General features: G+C 38.0%; 1 protein-coding gene and 1 pseudogene across 1 annotated transcript in view; both read left to right on the top strand.

The window, feature by feature from the left end:
* Window positions 1-23,160, top strand: part of LOC127670667 (leucine-rich repeat-containing protein 58-like) — an 83,439-nt pseudogene that overhangs the window by 28,352 nt on the left and 31,927 nt on the right.
* The window catches only part of LOC127670981 (vomeronasal type-2 receptor 116-like), a 42,035-nt gene that overhangs the window by 10,445 nt on the left and 8,430 nt on the right, over window positions 1-23,160 (top strand). The window contains exons 2-6 of the mRNA XM_052165608.1: window positions 3,753-4,044; window positions 4,406-5,211; window position 5,530; window positions 7,057-7,284; window positions 11,119-11,242. Of these exons, the coding sequence (XP_052021568.1) occupies window positions 3,753-4,044; window positions 4,406-5,211; window position 5,530; window positions 7,057-7,284; window positions 11,119-11,242 (1,451 nt within the window). The remainder of the gene's footprint in view (window positions 1-3,752; window positions 4,045-4,405; window positions 5,212-5,529; window positions 5,531-7,056; window positions 7,285-11,118; window positions 11,243-23,160) is intronic.

The following is a 23,160-nucleotide window of genomic DNA, read 5'->3' as shown; positions in this document are numbered from 1 at the left end:
AGTATGAAGTGTCCTTCCTTATCTTTTTTGAAAACTTTTGGTTGTAAGTAGATTTTATTCAATATTGAAATCGCTACTCCAGCTTCCTTCCTGAGGTCATTTGCTTGGAAAATTGTTTTCCAGCCCTTTACCCTGAGGTAGTTTCTGTTTTTGTCTGTGAGCTATGCTTCCTGTATGCAGCAAAATGCTGCATGTGTACCCTGTTCACATATCCAGTCTGTTAGTCTATATCTTTTTATTGGGGAATTGAGTCTATTGATATTAAGAGATGTTAGGAAATAGTGATTGTTGTTTCCTGTTATTTTTGTTGTTAGAGATGAAATTATGTTCTTTTCTTTTGGGTATCTTCTTTGGGGTTCCTTGAAAGAAGATTACTTTCTTCTGTTTCTAGGGTGTAGTTTCCCTCCTCCTGTTGGAATTTTCCATTTGTTACCCTTTGCAGGGCTGAATTTGTAGAAAGATAGTAGCCTGGGCTGGCATTTGTCTTCTCTTAGGGTTTGTATGATATCTGCTGAGGATCTTCTAGCTCTCATAGTTTCTGTTTAGAAGTCTGGTGTAATCCTGATAGGTCTGCCTTTATATGTTACCTGACCTTTTAAACTTACCGCTTTTAATATTCTTTATTTGTTTTGTGCATTTTGTGTTTTGACTATTATGTAATGGGAGGAATTTCTGTTCTGGTTCAGTCTGTTTGGAGTTCTGTAGGCTTCTTATATATTCATGGGCATCTCTTTCTTTAGGTTATGGAAGTTTTCTTCTATAATTTTATTGAAGATATTTACTTGCCCTCTCTGTCGGGAATCTTTGTTCTATTCTATACCTATTATCCTCAGGTTTTGTCTTTTCATTGTGTCTTGGATTCCCAGGATGTTTTGAGTTAGGAACTTTTTTCATTTTGTGGTTTCTATGATTGTTGTGTCAATATTTTCTATGGTGTCTTCTGCACCTTAGATTCTCTCTTCTATCTTTTGTATTCTGTTGGAGGTGCTTGCATCTATGAGCCCTGATCTCTCTCCTAGTTTTTCTATCTTCAGTGTTGTCTCCTTTTGTTTCCTTTGTTGTTTCTATTTCCATTTTTAATCATGGATGGTTTTGTTCAGTTCCTTAACCTATTTGGTTGTGTTTTCCTATAATTCTTTAAGGTATTTTTGTGTTTCCTCTTTAACACTTTCTACCTGTTTTCCTGCATTTTCCTGTATTTCTTTAAGGGAGTTATTTATGTACTTACAGTCCTCTATCATTATCATGAGATTTGATTTTAAATGAGAGCCTTGATTTCTGGTTTGTTGGTGTATCCAGGGCTTGCTGTGGTGGGAGATGTGGGTTATGCTGATGACAAGTAGCCTTGGTTTCTGTTGTTTATGTTCTTCCCCTTGGCTCTTGCCATCTAGTTATCTCTGGTGTTAGTTGGTATTCTTGTCCCTGATTGTGGCTTGTCCCTTCTGCAAGTCTGCATGTCAGCACTCCTTTGATATCAGTTCTCTCTGGGAGGAATTCTCTCTGTGGCCCATGGTTAACTCTGGGCAGAGACTGAAACCCAAGCGATTCTATCTCACACTTCTCCTTGATTCCTGCGATCTGAGGACTCTGGTCAGGTCCCTCAGAGCAGATTGGTAGTCTTATAACTGCTCATAGGTTTGTCATCACTACTTGGAGACTAACTCTCTATTGGCAGTATTTTGGTATAGAGAGCTGGTGCACAGGTTCAGCTCTGGGATTGAAACCAGAAGTGAAAGTAGATGTTGTTTGTGTGCAGGGAATATATCCTGTCAATGTTGCAGCTTCAGAGCTTATGTGGGCTTCTATGAGTGCTCATCAGTGAGGAAAAGCAGAAATCACCGAATCACTTGAGGCTAGGCGTTCATATGTTATTCTGACCTTCAGACCTGACTGTCCTCTTTTGCAGTGAAGTCCTACTATGTTGACTCCTTTCTTTCTCCTGTATTTTAGAATTATTTAGTGGAGAGCATCTAAATTAGCCAAAAGGTCAAGAAGCGATAACTTAGGTACTTTTAACAATATTTGTGACTTCACAGTGGAATTTTTCTACTTTTTCATTTTCTTTGAGATAGGGTTAATGTATATCCAGGGTTGTCTGGAAGCAAGATATAGACAGACTCATTTGTAATTTACAGATAGGCCTGCTTCTGCATGTTTAATGATAAGGTTGTATGTAGTAGACTCACGCACCCACCAGTGGTATAGATAATGACAGATGCTTTTCAATATTTTAAGGCATAGGAGTTTTAGGTGGGCAGATTACCAGAAAATTTTGAAATTCTCCACTGTAATACCAGCCACTATGTCCTGGATGTGGTCCACTTTACTTCTCTGCTCATCTTCAGGTCCATCCAGAAACCACAGTGTCCTGCTAGCAAGACTCCCACCTTTGATTTCTGCTTTGAAATATCCCTATATCTCCTGGAAGTTTTGCTATTCACTTTCTTCCCAGCTATTCGTAGTCAGATATATGTTACGTCCTAAAGGCAAGTGAGGAAGGATGTATGTTCACAAAATATCAAGCCAGTCATGGTCTGTAGAAATAGCAAAACCAAGAACTGACAACTAAGCCAGTGCTTTACTCCCTGAAAGATTAGAATTCAAAATCCAATAATAGTGACAAAACATCACACAATGTGCGCCAACATAGAAACTTGCCACCAATCTTGATACTTTTCCTAGTTTTCTTTCTTTCTTTCTTTCTTTCTTTCTTTCTTTCTTTCTTTCTTTCTTTCTTTCTTTCTTTCTTTCTTTCTTTCTTTCTTTCTATCTTTCTTTCTTTCTTTCTTTCTTTCTTTCTTTCTTTTTTTTTTTTTTTGGATTTGGTTTTTTTTGAGACCGGGTTTCTCTGTTCCCTGAGACAGAGTTCCTTGGCTGTCCTGGAACTCACCCTGTAGACCAGGCTGGCCACGAACTCAGAAATCTGCCTGCCTCTGCCTCCCAGAGTGCTGGGATTACAGGCGTGTGCCACTGCCACCCAGCTCCTAGTTTTCTTAAGGAGATGAGTCTGGGATAGAAGAAAAAGCCAGAAACCTAGTAAGCTTGAGTATGTCTGAGACCGTGGCACTCTGGTACCCAGGCACCCACCAGAGATTGTAGGCATCTCCTAACTCCCTACTACATTCCTGAATTGGATATTTGCCATATTTTCCACATAAGGACATAAGACATGTGATCACATACCACAAAACATAGTTTTCCATGCAAATATGGTACCTAGTGGCTCTGAGGGTTTACACAATATGATTCCCTTTCTAGCCATTCCATCTTGCAAAAGTTATTTAATCTCTGGCCCACACAGAGAAGGTTGCATCCATCTATTTTCCAGGGTAAACCAAAAATGAACAGGTTTTTCAAAAGCCAAATCTTGCCACAGATAGACTGAATTCACAAAGTGAGCTCTTTCATAATAGTATATCACATGAATCTGGTGGCTTCATGAAAAATAAACTATTTTTCATAGTTTGGCATACTGGAAGATAAGAAGAGTGGATAATTTGTAAAGAAATATATTTCATTCTATGACGGAATTATGTTATATTTCCACATCTGGAAGTCAGAGAAAGCAAACTCTCTTGGATATATAATTAATAAGTTTTGCTCTTCAGCATATCATTTGAAATGAAGAATTTGTTGAAGGACTGTGTGTTCTAAGCAAACACAAGCTTTCAGAATATAAAAGCCATTGCTCTAAAGTTATAGGTATAATAGTTATGAGTTCCTAATATGAATGCTGTGATACTTCTATGCAGGATGGATATACGAAACTACCAACTTGTTTTGGCCATGTTATTTGCCATCAATGAAATCAACTTGAACCCTCATGTTTTACCAAACACGTCTCCGGGACTTGAGATATATGATCTCCCAGATACTGAAAGGAACATTCTGAAGAGTGTATTCTATTGGCTCACAGGTTTGAGCATATTTATCCCTAATTACAATTATAGAAAAAAGTGGAAATCGGCTGCTACACTTACTGGAATATCATGGAAATCATCTGAAATCATTGGGACATTGTTGGGTCTTTACAAATTTCCTCAGGTGAGTGCACATGATGTGAGTGGTGGGAAGCCAGCTTTCTTTTCTCAGAATTAGCTGTTTGCAAAATGAAAAGGAGAGATTTTGATTAATTGGCATTAAAGAGCAAATAGAAAGACAAGTACGTTCACAGTCTGTTATTTTTTTTACTTTGATGTAGAGTAAGGAGGGTGAACAGTACACAAGGCAATTTAAAACTTTAATAGTTTTCAATAATTTTTCTGGAAACACTCAGGAGATGAGATGTGACATTAAGAACTATTGAGCAGAGTATCAACTTTATAACTTAAATCGGGTTTTTAAGACTAAGACTATTTAAATGGCATTTATTGTTCTCATTTTTAAAATACTGATTTCCTTTCAGCTTACTGTTGGGCGTTTTGATCATGCAGAGATTGACACAAATCAGTTTACCTCTGTGTACCAGGTAGCCCCCAAAGACACAGCTCTGTTCTGTGGTATTGCCTCTTTGATGCTTCATTTCAGCTGGACCTGGGTGGGACTGCTCATCACAGATGACCACAAAGGTTCTAAGTTTGCATCAGATTTTAGAATGGAGATGGAAAAGAACAAAGCCTGCATAGCTTTTGTGGAAACAGCATCATATGTGGGAGAATCAATATTTCATTCTCTAACATATGATCAGATGCATACTCTAGAGTCATCAGCAGATGTGATTGTAATTTATGGACCCACTGATTTCCTATTAACTGTAATAATAAATATCTATAGAAAGTACACGATGAATAAAATCTGGGTTATGAATAAAAAATGGATTGTCCCAACGATTCAACCATATTCAATGTTACATTTATCCCATGGGGCTCTCACTTTTTCACCCCATCATGGGGAGATTGTTGGTTTCACAAAATTTCTGCAGGAAACCAATCCTGTTAAATACCCAGAAGATACTCTTCTTCATAGCTTGTGGATGATTTTTTTCAATTGCTCAAGATTGCATTCTGAAAGTAAAATCATTGAAAACTGTCTGCCCAATGCCTCTTTGGGATTGTTGCCAAGGAGTCTTTTTGAAATGGTCATGACTGAAGAGAGTTACAATGTGTACAATGCTGTGTATGCAGTGGCCCACAGTCTCCATGAGAAGAATCTCAATCAAATACAATTTCAACCACAGGCAAATATTGATAGGACTCTGTCATTCCCCTGGCAGTAAATGTGCCTTTCTTTGTATTGTAAATTCACCAACATGACACAGATGCCTGAAAAGCTCTCAAACTAGTAATGCTATATTATTTTTCCATTCAATAACCTATAAGACATAGTGCATATTTCAGTGCTTAGATATCAATATAGTTCAATATCTATGTACATGATGAGTGGCCTGTAGAAGATTCTGTTCAACAGACTAAATCTTCTTTTTGTAGAAATAGCAGAGATAGCTGGGCATGGTGGCACACGCCTGTAATCCCAGCACTTGGGAGGCTGAAGTAGGCAGATTTCTGAGTTCGAGTCCAGGCTGGTCTACAGAGTGAGTTCCAGGACAGCCAGGACTACACAGAGAAACCCTGTCTTAAAAAAGTACCAACCCCCCCCCCCAAGCAAACAAAAAAAGAAATAGCAGAGATATTTGTCTTGCTAATTTCTCAGTAGAAAAACCAAGATTTTCATTAATGTGCCGATCCCTAAAGAATCTTCATGTCTTAGAGTTGTGAATACCCAGGGGATGCTACACCATCTCAGAGAAGTTGATGGGGGTTGTGTGGTGAGATTGATTAGTCTAAAAAGAGGAACTGCAATCAGGATGGAACTGAATAATTACATTGTAAAGCATACAAAAACTATAAAAAAGGAAATATAGATCCAAATTCTAGAGTAGATTTAGAAAGTAAAAAAGGAATTGCCAAGAAAAGGTGATTAGAGGGTAAAGGCAATGAAAATGTTGTTTAGAGGACACCCCACTTTAGATAAATAAGAATAATTTATTGTTTCATAGCATGACATACTGTTAGTTGTGATGGGTAGTCATAGTTATCAATGTGACTACGTCTGCAATCCAAATCCAAGGGCCAAGCTGGTGGTTATGCTGGAGTTACCCTGTTAAGCTTTCTCGCGAGGCTTGTGTCAGGCGACTTTGGGGCGTTCGGTCTTTGAATCTAGGGAAATTTTGTGTGACTTTTTATTTATAGGAATAATAAGCACTCTCTAAGTCAGTGAAGCGTACAGGACAACTGTGTACCTCTGGGTTTCATAGAAGTCAACATACATGTAAATCATGGCTATCAATTCATGTTAGGCTATGCTTTCTAGTTTGAAAAATGACATTGCATTCTATGTTGCTAAGTTTATAAAACATTTGATTGTTTGAAATATATGTTCTGAGTCTTGCAAATAAACCAGAACAAAAAGAAAAAAGAAAAAAGAAAAAATCCAGGTTTTCAAGTTCATTTTACACAAAATATATACAAAATTCCTGTATGCCATTAGAATAAGTATGTGCTCTAAATCAGCCCACTCCTGATTATCCACCAAACTCAAGTAACCTCATCTTAAACATTGAGGCTGTGAAAATGTCAGGAAATATAAGGATATACCTAGTTTTTCAAAGAAGTTGAGATCTGTTCACTCCATAGTCCTTGAACATTTGGTAGTACTTGGAATAGTAATAAGATAGTTTCTTTAAACCATGGCAAAGTAATAGGCTCTTTTGTAGCATTTTATAGATTCTTGGAATTATATGGTATTCTATTAGATAATAGTGATAGAAATGAAGTAGTTTCAATCTTTTGAAAAGGGATAAAAAGTTGTGACTTGTTTGCTGTATTATCTTTGATCATTTGGCTCTTCTTGGCCTGGCATATTCTATGCAAACTGACATTTAAGAAAAAAAATATATTTATTTTCTCCTAAGCTTTCTTTTGTTGTGTTCAATCCCATAGAAAATTAATTAAAATAGTGTTAACATCATACACTATTGTCAGGAAATAACTCCTTATTCATAATTAAATTATAAATTCATAACTTCAACTTCATCATATGATTTCTCATATCTTTTAGCTTCACCCTTTTCTGAAGAATATTCAAGTCAAAAACTCTGTTGGTGACCCTGTGGTTCTGGACTGGAAAAGGAAGGCTGATCCAGAGTATGATATTAACAACATTTGGGACTTTCCATCAGGTCTTTCACTATTGGTGAAAGTAGGAACATTTGTTCCTAGTGCTTCCAAGGGGAAACAGCTGATGATATCTGACTACATGATTAACTGGCCCATAGGATTTACAGAGGTGTGTTTCTAAGTAAATTTTATATGCTTCTTGACGTAGTAAATCTTGGTTGTTAATAATTACCCCATCAATACACTCATAACTATTATTATTAAGAGTTTTACTGATCGCTCATTCTTGTGGAAGTGTTTTAAACATTTTTAAATTATCTAATCATTTTGGCCTTTAAAGAAAGGTTATCAATTACTACTTTCTGACATCATTGTAACAAAAGAGATATCAGGCTGTTTACATTAACTTCTAGAGTCCAAGGTAAAGTTTTTTCAAAATAACATAAATTGAACTTCTCTGAGAAGAGGAATCTTAGTATAGATAGTATTTCTGAACTTCTTTCATCAAGGAAAACCTGTCAAGTATTATCATAAAACATGGTAGTATGAGGGACCATTAATATGGGAGATATTTCCCTAATTTATTAAAAAATGGGATTAGAAAGAAATTAGTGAAAAAAACACCCTTACCAATAATAACCACAAATAATGTAAACTATTTTGGTGTAACTCTAACAAAGGAAATCAAAGACATGTATGAAAACAAATTCAAGTCCTTGAAGAAATAAATTGAAGAAGATGTGAGATGATGGAAACCTCTTTCATCCTCATGGATGAATTTGATTAACCTAGTGAAAATTGGAAATTTAGAGTGTTACCTAAATTTTACAAATTTAATAAAGGAATCTACAGATACAGTGTAATTCCTATGAAAATTCTCACACAATTATTTACAGACCTTCAAAGAACAATTCTCAATTTCATATGGAAAAACAAAAACCAAGGATAGCTAAATGAACCTGAACAAAAAAAGAACTTCTGGAGAAATCACCATCCTTGCCCTCAAAATGTAATACTGAGCAATGGTATAAAACCTTTATGGTTTCTTATAAAATGAAAGTAGTTGATCGGTGGAATGAAATCAGTTCCCTGTAGTACATCTTGGACACTTGATTTTGACAGAAGCTGAACCTTACAATGGAAAAAAAGAAAGCATCTTCAACAAATGATGTCTCTCCTACTGAATATATGCTTGTAGAAGAATGCAAATAGACCAATATTATCACTCTGAAGACACCCAAGACCAAGCACATTAAAAGCCTTAACATAATATCAAGATACACAGAGTCTAATAGAAGAGAAAGTGGGAAATAGCTTTGAACCCATTGGCAGAGAAGACAATTTCCTGGACGGATCATGAAACCATTGATAACTGAACCTGAAACGCTTCCATAGGCAAAGAACATTATCAATAGGACAAAAATGGCAGGTGATAGACTGTGAAAAGATCTTCATTAACTTTACTTTCAGTAGAAGCCTAATATTCTAAATAATAAGTAACTCAAGAAATTAGATTCCTTAATTTGAAAAGCTAATAACAAAATTTTTAAAATGTGGTAAAGAACTAAATAGAGAATTCTCAAAAGAGGAGCCTTGAATGTCTTAGAAGCAGTTAAAGAAATGTTCAACAACCATAGTCATCAGGGAAATGCAAGTGAAAATGACCCTGAGAAATCATCTTACACCAATCAAAATGGCTAAGATAAAAAGAAATGCTCAAGAGATAGCATATGGTAGTAAGGATATAGAGAAAGGGCAGCACTCCTCTGTTTCTGGTGGGATTGCAAACTTGTACAATCACACAGGAAAACAAACTGTCATTTTCTCAGAAAACTGAAAGTAGTACTACATGAAGATATATATATATATATATATATATATATATATATATATATATATATATATATATATATATATATATATACTGCTTCTGGGCATATACCCAAAACTGCTGTACCATATCAGAAAGGCCTTGCTCTCCTATCTTTATAGCATCCTTACATAATAGCCAGAAACTGGAAACAACCCAGTTAGGCCTCAATGGAAAAATAGATTCAGAAAATGTCTTTTATTCACATAGTGGTCTACTATTCAGCTATTAAAACACTCGGCCATTATAAATTTTCAAGGAAAATGGATGGAACTAGAAAATATCCTCCTCAATGAGGTAACCCAGACCCAAAAGGCATGCACTGAATTTGCTCACTCTTGAGAGGACATTAGTCATAAAGTACATGATAGCCCTGATTCAATCCACAGACCCAATGAAGCTAAACAAAGCAGGATACTGAAGCTAGGATACTTGAATCTCATTTAGAAGTGGTTTGAATCAGTCATAATGGGTAGAGTGATGGAGGAACTGGGTGTGAGAGGGAAGGTGGTAGGGAATGGTGGTCTCAGTATCAGGTGTTGGGAGAGTTAGAAAAATGAAAGGCAATCTGTAGCTGCCATCAGTGGAGGGTTTGAGGGAATCACATGGAAGTGTCAGAAACATGGCTTCAGGAAGGGTACCAGTAGAAAATTCATGTGACCATAGCTGAGAAAATAGCAGTGGAGATGTGTAACATGAAGAGGACAAACAACTTCTATAGCCATGCTGGTCCTGCCTTGGGGGGATAAGGACAACAACACAGACACAAAAATTTTGACCCAAAATTTCTCCTATTTAAAAGAAATGCAAGGATGGAAGAGAGATTGATATAATGGCCATCCAATAATTGGCCCAATTTGAGATCCATCCTGGGGCAATACTCAATCTCTGAAACAGTTAATGATATTTTGTTATGCTTGCAGAAAAAGACCTAGCACAAATGTCCTCCAAGGTGCTTCACCCAACAGTAGACAGACACAGATGAAGAGATCCACAGCCTAACACTGGACAGAGCTAAGGGTCTCTTATGGAAGGACTGAGGCCCAGAATAGTTTAGGAACTGCACAGGAAGACCAAGAGTCTAGTAACCTCAAACCTTGGGGGCTCTGACAAAATAATCCACCAATCAAAGGCCATACATGAGATAGACATAGTCTCAACACCCTCAAAATATGTAGTAGATGTGCAGCTCAAACTCCATGTTTGTTCCAAAAAGCTGAAGTGGGGGCTGTCCTAAAGCTATCTGTGGGAATCACTCCACAACTTAGCTGCCTTCCTTGGCCAGAGTGGGAGAGTATGAAGCTAATCCTGTAGAGACATGATGTGGCAGAGTGGCAGTAAATCCAGGGGACCCACACCGTCTCAGCACAGCAGGGCAGGGGGAGGACTGTTAGGGTGTGGACCAGGAGAGGCAGCATCCTGTATGTGAACTTAATAAAACAATTAGTGAAAAAATAACCTCACAATGACACATAAAATGGAGTGGTGTCAGGTGGTCCTTAGTTGTTTAAGAATCATGGGTGAGAAACCCATGATTAGCAGGATAGTAAACAGAAATACTGCATGTTCTTCATTTCTATTAATTTTCCAGTTTCCTGCTTTAACTCCTGTCCTTATTTCCTTTGATGAGAAACATGTCTGTCCTCAGTTTGCTTTTGGTATGCTGTTTGATCACAATAGAAACCGGAACTAAGACAACTAGAAAGGCAGTCACAGTCAGTTTTCAGGGGGCCTTTGCTTTTAAGCCTTTTGCAGACACACAACAAACTGAGAGGATGTCCTTTAATTTTTAAGTCTCATCTTGGAAAAATGGCAACAAAACCAATGCGAGGAAAGTAGGATTCTCTTCAATACATCACAGTTGGAGGGTGAAGTTCATCAAAGCAGGGAATCAGGACAGCAGTGATTTGAGGAAACTGGGCAGATTCTGTCCACATTCAGGAGGAGGAAAGCGATGGCTGTTGTTGGCCAAACTTCATTTCCACTTTTCATTCAATAGCCAAGTGGGGTTAAACAGCAAGTTTGTACGTTTTTAAATATAAATTTTAATTAATATACCTTTTATTATAAAATATGTACTTGGGCATTGATTAAGAGCTAAGCATTTTGTATCTTTTATTAAATATTTTTCAGATTCCTCGGTCTGTCTGCAGTGAGAGCTGCAGCCCTGGATTCAGGAAAGTTGTCCTGGAGGGAAGGCCTACCTGTTGCTTTGACTGCAGTCCTTGCCCAGACAATGAGATTTCCAATGAGACAGGTGAAGGACAAGTCTCTCAGAGGGTTTTACATCCTCTCTAAGGAGCACTGACAAAACTAAGTAAAGGAAAAAAATTAGACAAGAGAACTACGTGGAAATTACATTACTTCAGATTCGCAACTAAATCTTTAAGTCTATGCTCTTTCTTTAAAATTTTTTATTGTTTGTTTTATTTGTTTACATTTCAAATATTATCTCCCTTCCTGTTTTGCCATCAGCAAACACCCAATCCTATCCCTCCTGCTTCTATGATGATGCCACCCCCACCCACACAACACCTTCCTACTTCAGAGCCCTAGCATTCTCCACCACTGGGTCATCCACCCTCCACAGGACTAAAGGGCTCCCCTCCCACTGATGCCAGATAAGGTAATCTTCGGGTGCATATGCAGCTGTACCCATGGGTCCCTCCATGTGTTCTGGTTGGTTGATACTGTTCTTCCTATGGAGTTGCAACCCCTTCAGCTCCTGCAGGCCTTCGTCTAACTCCTCCATTGGGATTCTTGAGCTCAGTCCAATGATTGGCTGTGAGCATCCCCATCTGTATTTCTCAGGCTCTGTCAGTAGACACCTGTATCTGGCTCCTCTGAGCAAGCACTTTTATTTTTATTAGTTATATTCTTTATTTACATTTCAAATGTCGTCCCCTTTCCTGGTTTCACCCCGAAAATCCCCTAACTCATCCCCCTCCCCCTGCTCACCATTCCACGGACTCTCACTTCCCTGTCTTGGGGTTCCCCTATACTGGGGCATCTAGCTTTCTCATAACCAAGGGCCTCTCCTCCCTTTGATGTCCAACAAGGCCATCCTCTGCTTCATATGTATCTGGAGCTATGGGTCCATCCCTGTGTACTCTATGGTTGATGGTTTAGTCCCTGGGAGCTCTGGGGGAGCTGGGTGGTTCATATTGTTGTTCTTCCTATGGCGCTGCAACCCCTTCAGCTCCTTGGGTCTCTTCTCTAGTTTGTCCATTGTGCTCAGTTCAATGGTTGGCTGAGAGCATCCACCTCTATATTTGTCAATCACTGGCAGAGCCTCCCAGGTGACAGCTATATCAGGCTCCTGTCAGCAAGCACTTGTTGGCATCCACAATAGTCTCCAGGTTTTGTAACTGTATATGAGATGGATCCCTAGCTGGGGCAGTCTCTGGATTATCTCTCCCGCAGTCTCTGATCTACACTTTGTATCTCCTCCTGTATGTATTTAGTTCCCCCTTCTAAGAAGGACTAGAGTATCCATACTTTGTTCTTCCTTCTTCTTGAGCTTCATTTAGTCTGTGAATTGTATCCTGACACTCTTCTCCCCTCATCCTCGGCTCTGTCAACCAATTTTCTCCCTCTAGCTCCCATTATTATTTTCTTCCACCCTCTAAGTAGGACTGAAGGAACCACAATTTGGTCTTCTTTCAGCTTGATCTTCATAGTTTGTCCATTGTATCATGGGTATTACAAGCCTTTTGCCTAATAGCCAGATCACTATGAGAGAGTAGCACTTATGTTTCTGTGTTCTTTTGCTGCTCGACATCCGCAGTAAGGATGGTAATTTCTATTTCCATCCATTTGAATGCAAAACTCAAAGTTGCCATTTCTAATAGCTAAATATCACTCCATTGTGTATTTGTAAGATAAGTATTGTATCCATTCTTTCATTGATGGTCATCTGGGTTGTTTCAAGTTCTGGCTATTACAAAAAAGGCTGATATGATCATATTGGAGCATCTTTTGGATATATGCCCAGGAGTGGTGTAACTGGATCCTCAGGTAGTACTATTTACAATTTTCTGAGAAACTATCAGACTTATTTCAAGAGTGGTTTTACCAGATTCCATTCCCACCAGCAATAGAAGAGTTTGCCTCTTTCTCCACATCCTTACCAGCATTTGCTGTCACCTGAGAGTTTGATTTTAGTTATTCTAAAGGGTGTGTGGTGGAATCTGAGGGTCATTTTGATTTACATTTCCCTGATGACTAAGAATGTTGAACAATTCATTAGGAGCTTTTTTTTTTTTCTTTTTTTTTCTTTTTTATTCAGTATAATTTTTTATTTACATTTCAAATGATTTCCCCTTTTCTAGCCCCCCACTCCCTGAAAGTCCCGTAAGCCCCCTTCTCTCCCCCTGTCCTAGCACCCACCCCTTCCCACTTCCCCGTTCTGGTTTTGCCGAATACTGCTTCACTGAGTCTTTCCAGAACAAGGGGCCACTCCTCCTTTCTTCTTGTACCTCATTTGATGTGTGGATTATGTTTGAGGTATTCCAGTTTTCTAGGTTAATATCCACTTATTAGTGAGTGCATACCATGATTCACCTTTTGAGTCTGGGTTACCTCACTTAGTATGATGTTCTCTAGCTCCATCCATTTGCCTAAGAATTTCATGAATTCATTGTTTCTAATGGCTGTATAGTACTCTATTCTGTAGATATACCACATTTTTTGCATCCACTCTTCTGTTGAGGGATACCTGGGTTCTTTCCAGCATCTGGCAATTATAAATAGGGCTGCTATGAACATAGTAGAGCATGTATCCTTATTACATGGTGGGGAATCCTCTGGGTATATGCCCAGGAATGGTATAGCAGGATCTTCTGGAAGTGAGGTGCCCAGTTTTCAGAGGAACTGCCGGACTGATTTCCAGAGTGGTCATACCAATTTGCAACTCCACCAGCAGTAGAGGAGTGTTCCTCTTTCTCCACACCCTCTCCAACACCTGCTGTCTCCTGAACTTTTAATCTTAGCCATTCTGACTGGTATAAGATGAAATCTCAGGGTTGTTTTGATTTGCATTTCCTCATTAGGAGCTTCTAAGCCACTTGAGATTCCTTATTTGGAAAGTCTTTTATTAGTTCTGTATTCCATTTTTAATAGCATTACCTGGTTCTCTGGAGTCTATGCTATCATCTTTGATCCACTTCACTTGAAGTTTTGTTCAGGGTGATAGATATGCATCTATTTTCATTCCTCTACATCAGACATCCCATTAGCTCTCCACTATTATTTAGATGCTTTCCTTTTTCCTCATTGTATGATTTTGGGTTTTTGTCAGAAATTTAAGTGTCTGTACGCATGTGGCTTTGAGGATTGAATCCATTGATCAATCTGTTTGTTCCTAGACTAGTATCATGCAGATTTTATTACTATTACTTAAAGTCAAGGATGGGGTTACCTCCAAAAGTTCTATTATAGTTCAGATTCCCTTAGTGATGCTGGGATTTTGTTTTTCCATATTAATTTAAGATTACTATTTCAAAGTCTGTAAAGAATTGTATTGTAATTTTGATGGGAATCGGATTGAATGCATAGATTACTTTTGGTATGGTAATCATTTGCATTATGTTAATTTTGATTTCAAGGGCATGAGAGATCTTTCGATATTCTGTTATCTTTCTCAATGTTTTCTTCAGTGATTTCAAGATAATTTCTTATAGGTTTTCAGTTGCATGACTAGAATTTCATGAAGATATTTATATTATTTGTAAATATTATACAGTAATCTGTTTCCCTAATTTCTTTCTCTACTCATTTATCATTTGTGTAAAGAAGGAATGTGGCATTTTTAATCTTAATTTTGTATTCAGTCACTTTTTTGTGATTTTTAATATTTCTTTTATTATTTTTTCTTTTTTCTTTATTTATTATTTTTTTATTTTATTCGATATATTTTTTATTTACATTTCAATGATTTCCCCTTTTCTGGTCCCCTACTCCCCGAGTGTTCATCAGTTGTAGGTGTTCTCTGGTAGAATTTTTGGAATTATTTATGTTTATTATCATATCATTTGTCAAAAGCAATACTTTGACTTCTTTCTTTCCAATTTGTATCCACTTGATCTGTTTTAGTTCTCTGACTGTTCCAGCTACAACTTCAACATCTGTGTTGAAAAGATTAGTGAGAGTGGGCAACATTGTCTTGTCCCTTATCTTAGTGGAATTAGCTAAGTTTCTGTCCATTTAATTTGATATTAGCTACAGGCTTTCTGTATGTTGGTGTGTAAAATTTAGATACTTGACATATATCCCTGATTTTTCAAATACTTTAAAAATAAATTGATGTAATATTTTCTTTATTTTAATTAATTTTTTACACTCCATATTTTATTCACCACCATCTACTCACCAACTGTTCAACATCTCATACTTCCTTCATGCCCTCTGTATCCACATGGAGGTCCAGACCCGCACCCTGCCTGACCTCTAAACTCTCTGAGGTCTCCAGTCTCTTGATGATTAGGTGCATCATCTCATAACACTGACCCATTAGTCCTCTACTGTATGTGTATTGGGAGCTGGTATATGCTGCCTGTTTGGTGGTCCAGTGATCGAAGGATCACATAGGTCCAGATTACTTGAGACTGCTGGTCCTCCTACAGGATCGCTCTTCTCCTCAGCTTCTTTCAACCTTCACTAGTTCAACAAAAGGGGTCAGCTGTTTCTGTCTATTGGTTGGGTGCAAATATCTGCATCTGACTCTTTCTCCTGCTTGTTGGGATTTCCAGTGCTCTGTCAAGCTAGAAGGTTCCTTTTCGTGAATGAATTGGTATCACATTCTCATAATGTTTCTTTCAGCATTTAATGAGATGATCATTATGTTTTTTTTTTCTTCAGTTTTTTAATATGGTGAATCAGGCAGAAGGATTTTCATGCATTGAACAATCTTTGGATCTCAGGGATGAATCCTACGGAGTTATGGTGTATGATGTTTTTGAGGTGTTCTTGCAATTGGTTTGTGAATTTTGATTTTTATAGATTTTTTTTAGTATTTCTGCATCAATATGCAAAAGTGAAATAGGTCTGAAATTATCTTTCTTTGTTGAGTCTGTGAAATTTGTGTATCAGTTTGACGGTGGATTCATAAAATGAGTTTGGCGGTGCTCCTGCTTCTATTTGGGGGAATGATCCGTGAAGCATTGGTTTTAGCTCTCCTTTAAAAGTCTGGGAGAATTCTGAAATAAAACCACCTGGCCCTGGGTATTTTTTTTTATTTGATATATTTTTTATTTACATTTCAAATGATTTCGCCTTTCCCCCCCCCCCCCGACCCCCCGTTCTCCCATCCACCCCTTCCCACTTCCCTGTTCTGGTTTTGCCCTATACTGCTACACTGACTGTTTTCAGAACTAGGGGCCACTCCTACATTCTTCTTGCACATCATTTGATGTGTGGATTATGTTTTGGGTATTCCAATTTTCTAGGGTATTTTTAATAGACAAGAAACATTTCATGACTGCTTCTCTTTTTTTTTTAATGTTTTAGAGATATTTATATAGGATACCTGATCTTGATTTAACTTTAGTAAGTGTGGAATTTGTTTAGAAATTCAGCCAGTTCATTAGGCTTTTCCAGTTTTGTGGAGTATAAGCTTTGCAGTAAGTTAACACTTTTTTTTCTTGTCTGATTTTTTGCCTCCTTTTTCATTTATGATTTTATTTATTCATATATATTTATTTATGTTTGCTTAGATATTTTCTTTACTTACATTTCAAATGTTATCCCCTTTCCTCGTTTCCCCTCTGAAAACGCCCTATTCCATCACCCCTCCCCCAGCTCACCAACCTACCTACTCATGCTTCCTTGTCCTGGCATTCCCCTATACTGAGACATCGAATCTTGTCAGGACCAAGGGACTCTCCTCCCTTTGATGCCCAACAAGGCCATCCTCTGCTACATACGAAGCGGGAACCATGGGTTCCTCCATGTGTACTCTTTGGTTGGTGGTTTAGTCCCTGGGAGCTCTGGGGGTTCTGGTTGGTTCATATTGTTGTTTCTCCTATGGGACTACAAGTTCCTTCAGCTCATTGGGTCCTTTCTCTAGGTCCTCCATTGGGGACCTTATGACCAGTTCAGTGGTTTTCTGAGATCATCCACCTCTGCACTTGTCTGCTACTGGCAGAGCCTCTCAAGAGACAGCTATTTCGGACTACTGTCAGCAAGTGCTTATTGGCATCCACAATAGTGATTGGGTTTGGTGACTGTATATGGGATTAATCTCTCTGTGGGGCAGTCTCTGGTTGGTCTTTTATTCAGGCTCTGCTCACACTTGGTCTCTTTATCTCCTCCCATGGGCATTTTGTGACCCCTTCTAAGAAGGACCAAAGTATCCATACTTTGGTCTTCCTTCTTCTTGAGCTTTGTTTGGTCTGGGAATTGTATCTTAGGTATTCTGAGCTTCTAGGCTAATATCCACTTACCAGTGAGCATATACAATGTGGGTTCTTTTGTGATTGGGTTACCTCACTTGGGATGATATCTTCTACTTCCATTCATTTCCCTAAGAATTTCAAAATTAATAAATTTATTGCTTTTAATACCTTAATAGTGTATTCCATTGTGTAAATGTACCATATTTTCTGTATCCATTCCAATGTTGAGGAACATATAGGTTCTACCCAGCTTCTGGCTGCTATGAACATAGTGTAGCATGTGTCCTTATTACATGTTGGAGAATCATCTGGGTATATGCCCAGCAGTGGTAGCGCTGGATCATCAGGTAATACTATGTCCAATATGGACAATAATACTGTGTCCATATGGTTTTCTGAGGAAACACCAAACTGCCTTCAGAGTGGTTGTACCAGCGTGCAGTCCCACCAGCAGTGGAGGGGAGGGGTGTTTCTCTTTCTCCACATCCTTTCCAGCACCTGCTGTCACTTGAGTTTTTGATCTTAGCCATTCTGACTGGGGTGAGGTGGAAATTCAGGGTTATTTTGATGTGCATTTCACTGATGACTAAGGATGTTGAACATTTCTTTAGGTGTTTCTCAGCAAGAGAAAGAAATTACAAAAATAACATCCTTCACAGTAGTCACCAACAATATAAAGTATCTTGGTGTGACTCTAACCAAGCAAGTCAAAGATCTGTATGACAAGAACTTCAAGTCACTGAGGAAAGAAATTGAAGAAGACCTCAGAAGATGGAAAGATCTCCCATGCTTGTGGATTGGCAGGATTAACACAGTAAAAATGACCATCTTGCCAAAAGCAATATACAGATTAAATGCCATCCCCATCCAAATTCCAACTCAATTTTTCAGAGTTAGAAAGAGCAATTCTCAAATTCATCTGGCATAACAAAAAAACCCAGGATAGTAAAAACTATTCTCAAAAATATAAGAACTTCTGTGGGAATCCAGCATCCTGGACCTCAAACTGTACTACAGAGCAATAGTGTTTAAAAAGTGAATGGTAAACTGGTACTGTGACATGCTGGTAGATCAGTGCAATGGTATTGAAGACCCAGAAATGAAACAACACACCTATGGTCACTTGATGTTTGACAAAGTAGCTAAAACCATCCAGTGAGAAAAAGATAGCCGTTTCATCAAATGGTTATGGTTTAACTGGTAGTCAGCATGCAGAAGAATGCAAATTGATCATTTATTATCTCCTTGTACAAAGCTCAAGTTCAATTGGATCAAGGACCTCCACATAAAACCAGATACACTGAAACTAATAGAAGAGTAAGTGGGGAAGAGCCTCGAGCACATGGGCACAGGGGAAAATTTACTGAACAGAGCACCAGTGACTTATGCTCTAAGATAAAGAATTGACAAATGGCACCTCACAAAACTACAAAGTTTCTGTAAGACAAAGGACACTGTCAATAGAACAAACACAATGGCAACCAACAAAGTGAGAAAAGATCTTTACCCACCGGATATCCGGTAGAGGGCTAATATCCAATATACACAAAGAATTTAAGAAGTTAGATTCCAGAGAACAAAAGAAACCTATTAACAATGGTGTACAGAGCTAAACAAAGAATTCTCAAGTGTGGGTTTTATTTATTTTGATACGATTGCTATGTAGTTAATATGGTGAGGTTTTGTCTATCTTATTGATTTTCTCGATGAACTAGTTCGTCTTCATTGATTAATTTTATTCCTTTTGCTCTAACTGATTGATTTCAGCCCTGATTTGATTATTTCCCCTTCTTACCTCCTCTTCCTGGTATTTCCTTTTTCTAGAGCTCTCACATATATGTTTAAATTACTCTTTTGAGAATTTTCAAATTAAATTCTTTATAAAGACACTCAGTGCAATGATCCTTCCTCTTAGCAATATTTTTACTGTTTCCCAAGAATTTGGGTTTGCTGTGATTTGTTTTTATTGAAATCTAAAAATTTCTTTATTTCTCCCCTAATCCAGAGATCATTGAGTAATGAGTTCTTCAGTTTTCATGAGTGTTTAGGTTTCATGGTATTTCTGTTGTTGAAGTTCAAATTTCCTCCAAGGTTCTCTCATAACAGAAAAGATGATGTTTCAATTTTCTTGTATCCATGAAGGATGCTTTGTGACTGATTATCTGGTAAATTTTGGGGGGGAAGAATCCATCAGGTGCTGAGAAGACAGTATATTCTTTTGTGTTTGTGTGAAATATTCTCTAGATGCCTTTTAAGTTCATTTGATTCATAATGTTTGTAAGTTTTGTTATTTCTCTGTTTAGTTTCTGACTAAATAACATGTCAGTTGGTGAAAACAGGGTTTTGAAATTAACCACTAGTAATGTTCAGAGTTTGACATGTGGTTCAAGCTTTATCAATGTTTCATTTACAAATGTTCAGGCCTTTGAACTGGAGGTATGCATGTTGAGAATTGAAATATCATCTTAGTAGATTTTTCCTTTGCTGAGTATGAATTATCCATTCCCATCTCCTTTTATTAATTTTAGTTGGAAGTTTATTTTAATAAGTATAAGAATGATTATTTCAGCTTACTTCTAGGGTTTTTTGTCCTGGAATTTTTTTTCAGAACTTACTCTAAGGTAATGTCTATTGGTATTGCTGAGATGTTTGTTTTATACAGCAAAGTGAAAGCATCTTAGTCAGGGTTTCTATTCCTGCACAAACATGATGACCATGAAGAAAGTTGGGGAGGAAAGGGTTTATTCAGCTTACACTTCCACACTGCTGTTCATCACTAAAGGATGTCAGGGCTGGAACTCAAGCAGGTCAGGAAGCAGGAGCTGATGCAGAGGCCATGGAGGGATGTTACTTTTGGGCTAGCATCCCTGGCTTTCTTGGCCTGCTTTCTTATGGAAAGCAAGACTACCAGACCAGGGATGGCAACACTGACAAGGGGCCCTTCCCTGTAATCACTTATTGAGAAAATGCCCCACAGCTGGATCTCATGGAGCCATTTTCTCAAATGAAGCACCTGTCTCTGTGGTAAGTCCAACCTGTGTCAGGTTGACACACAAAACCAGCCAGTACAGATAGTTGCTGTTTTTGTACTTGTTCTGTTAGTCTGTGTCATTTATTGAGAAATTGAATCCATAGATGGTGAGAAATATTAATGATCAGTGTTCGTTTATCCCTATTATTTGATGTTGGTGTTGTGTGTATATGGGTTTGTGTGTGTGTTTAAATTGATTTTCCTTGTATGGAATTACTTATTTCTTGTATTTCCTTAAAATTAGCTATCATCTTTCTGTTGGAGTTTTCCTTCTAGCATTTTGTCGTAGGAATGGATTTTTGGATAGATATTGTTTAAATCCAGACTTGTCTTGAATTATGGTTGTTTACTCCATCTGTTTTGATTGACAGTTTTTCTGGGTATAGGACTCTAGGTTGGCATGTGTGATTTTTCATAGTTTTTTTTTTAATTTATTTTTATTTACATTGCAAATGATTTCCCCTTTTCTGGGTCCCCACTCCCCGCAAGTCCCATAAGCCCTCTTCCGTCCCCCTATTCTTCCATCTACCCCTTCCCACTTCCCTGTTCTGGAATTCCCCTATACTCTTGCACTGAGTCTTTCCAGAACCAGGGCCCATTCCTCCATTCTTTTTGGACATCAATTAATTTGTGGATTATGTCCTGGGTATTCAAAGTTTCTAGGCTAATATCCACTTATCAGTGAGTGCATACCATGATTGATCTTTTGAGACTTGGTTACCTCACTTAGTATGATGTTCTCCAGCTCCATCCATTTGTCTAAGAATTTCATGAATTCATTGTTTCTAATGGCTGAATAGTACTCCATTGTATAAATATACCACATTTTTTGTATCCATTCTTCCGTTGAAGGACATCTAGGTTCTTTCCAGCTTCTGGCTACTACAAATAGGGCTGCTATGAACATAGAGGAGCATGTGTCCTTATTGCATGCTGAAAAATCCTCTGGATATATGCCCAGTAGTGGTATAACAGGGTCCTCAGGAAGTGACATGCCCAGTTTTCTGAGGAACCGCCAGACTGATTTCCAAAGTGGTTGCACCATCATGCAATCCCACCAGCAGTGGAGGAGTGTTCCTCTTTCTCCACATCCTCGCCAACACCTGCTGTCTCCTGAGTTTTTGACCTTAGCCATTCTGACTGGTGTAAGGTGAAATCTCAGGGTTGTTTTGATTTGCATTTCCCTAATGATTAATGATGTTGAACGTTTCTTAAGGTGTTTCTCAGCTCTCCGAAGTTCTTCATGTAAAAATTCTTTGTTTAGCTCCGTACCCCACATTTTATTGGGGTTATTTGGATCTTTGGGTTCTACTTTCTTGAGTTCTTTGTATATATTAGATATTAGCCCTCTGTTGGATTTAGGGTTGGTGAAGATTCTTTCCCAGTCTGTTGGTTGACCTTTTGTCCTTTTGACGGTGTCCTTTGCCTTACAGAAACTTTGTAGTTTTATGAGGTCCCATTTGTCAATTCTTGATCTTAGAGCATAAGCTATTGGTGTTCTATTCAGGAACTTTTCCCCTGTTCCCATGTCCTCCAGGGTCTTCCCCAGTTTTTTTCCAATTAGTTTCAGTGTGTCAGGTTTTATGTAGAGGTCCTTGATCCATTTGGTGTTGAGCTTGGTACAAGGAGATAAGAATGGATCAATGCGCATTCTTCTGCATGCTGACCTCCAATTGAACCAGCACCATTTGTTGAAAAGACTATCTTTTTTCCACTGGATGCTTTCAGCCCCTTTGTCGAAGACCAAGTGACCATAGGTGTATTGGTTCATTTCTGGGTCTTCAATCCTATTCCATTGTTCCGCTTGCCTGATATTGTACCAATACCATACAGTTTTTATCACTATTGCTCTGTAGTAGAGTTTAAAGTCTGGGATATTGAATCCCCCTGAAGTTCTTTTACTTTTGAGAATAGTTTTAGCTAACCTGGTTTTTTTGTTATTCCAGATGAATTTGAGAATTGCTCTTTCTAGCTCTATGAAGAACTGTGTTGGGATTTTTATGGGAATAGCATTGAATCTGTAGATTGCCTTTGGCAAGATGGCCATTTTAACTATATTAATCCTGCCAATCCACGAGCATGGAAGGTTTTTCCATTTTCTGAGATCTTCGATTTCCTTCTTCAGAGATCTGAAGTTCTTGTCATATAGGTCTTTCACTTGTTTGGTTAGAGTCACCCCAAGATACTTTTTGCTGTTTGTAGCTATGGTGAAGGGGGTCATTTCCCTAATTTCTTTCTCAGTCTGCTTATCCTTTGAATATATAAAGGCTACTGATTTGCTTGCGTTGATTTTGTAGCCAGCCACTTTGCTGAAGTTGTTTATCAGCTGTAGGAGTTCTCTAGTAGAGTTTTTAGGGTCACTTAACTATACGATCATATCATCTGCAAATAGTGATAATTTGACTTCTTCCTTTCCAATTTGTATCCCTTTGACTTCCTTCTGTTGTCTAATTGCTCTAGCTAGGACTTCAAGAATTATATTGAAAAGATATGGAGAGAGGGGGCAGCCTTGTCTAGTCCCTGATTTTAGTGGGATTGCTTCAAGTTTCTCTCCATTTAGTTTGATGTTGGCTACCGGTTTGCTGTATATTGCTTTTACTATGTTTAGATATGGGCCTTGAATTCCTGTCCTTTCCAAGACTTTTAGCATGAAAGGATGCTGAATTTTGTCAAATGCTTTTTCAGCATCTAATGAAATGATCATGTGGTTTTTTTTCTTTGAGTTTATGTAGTGGTTAGCATTTATGGATT

This window comes from Apodemus sylvaticus, chromosome 20, assembly GCF_947179515.1.
Source record: "Apodemus sylvaticus chromosome 20, mApoSyl1.1, whole genome shotgun sequence".
NCBI classification, from domain to species: Eukaryota; Metazoa; Chordata; class Mammalia; order Rodentia; family Muridae; genus Apodemus; species Apodemus sylvaticus.
Note: the sequence above shows the minus strand (reverse complement) of the source record. Positions and strands in the feature narration are given on the sequence as shown.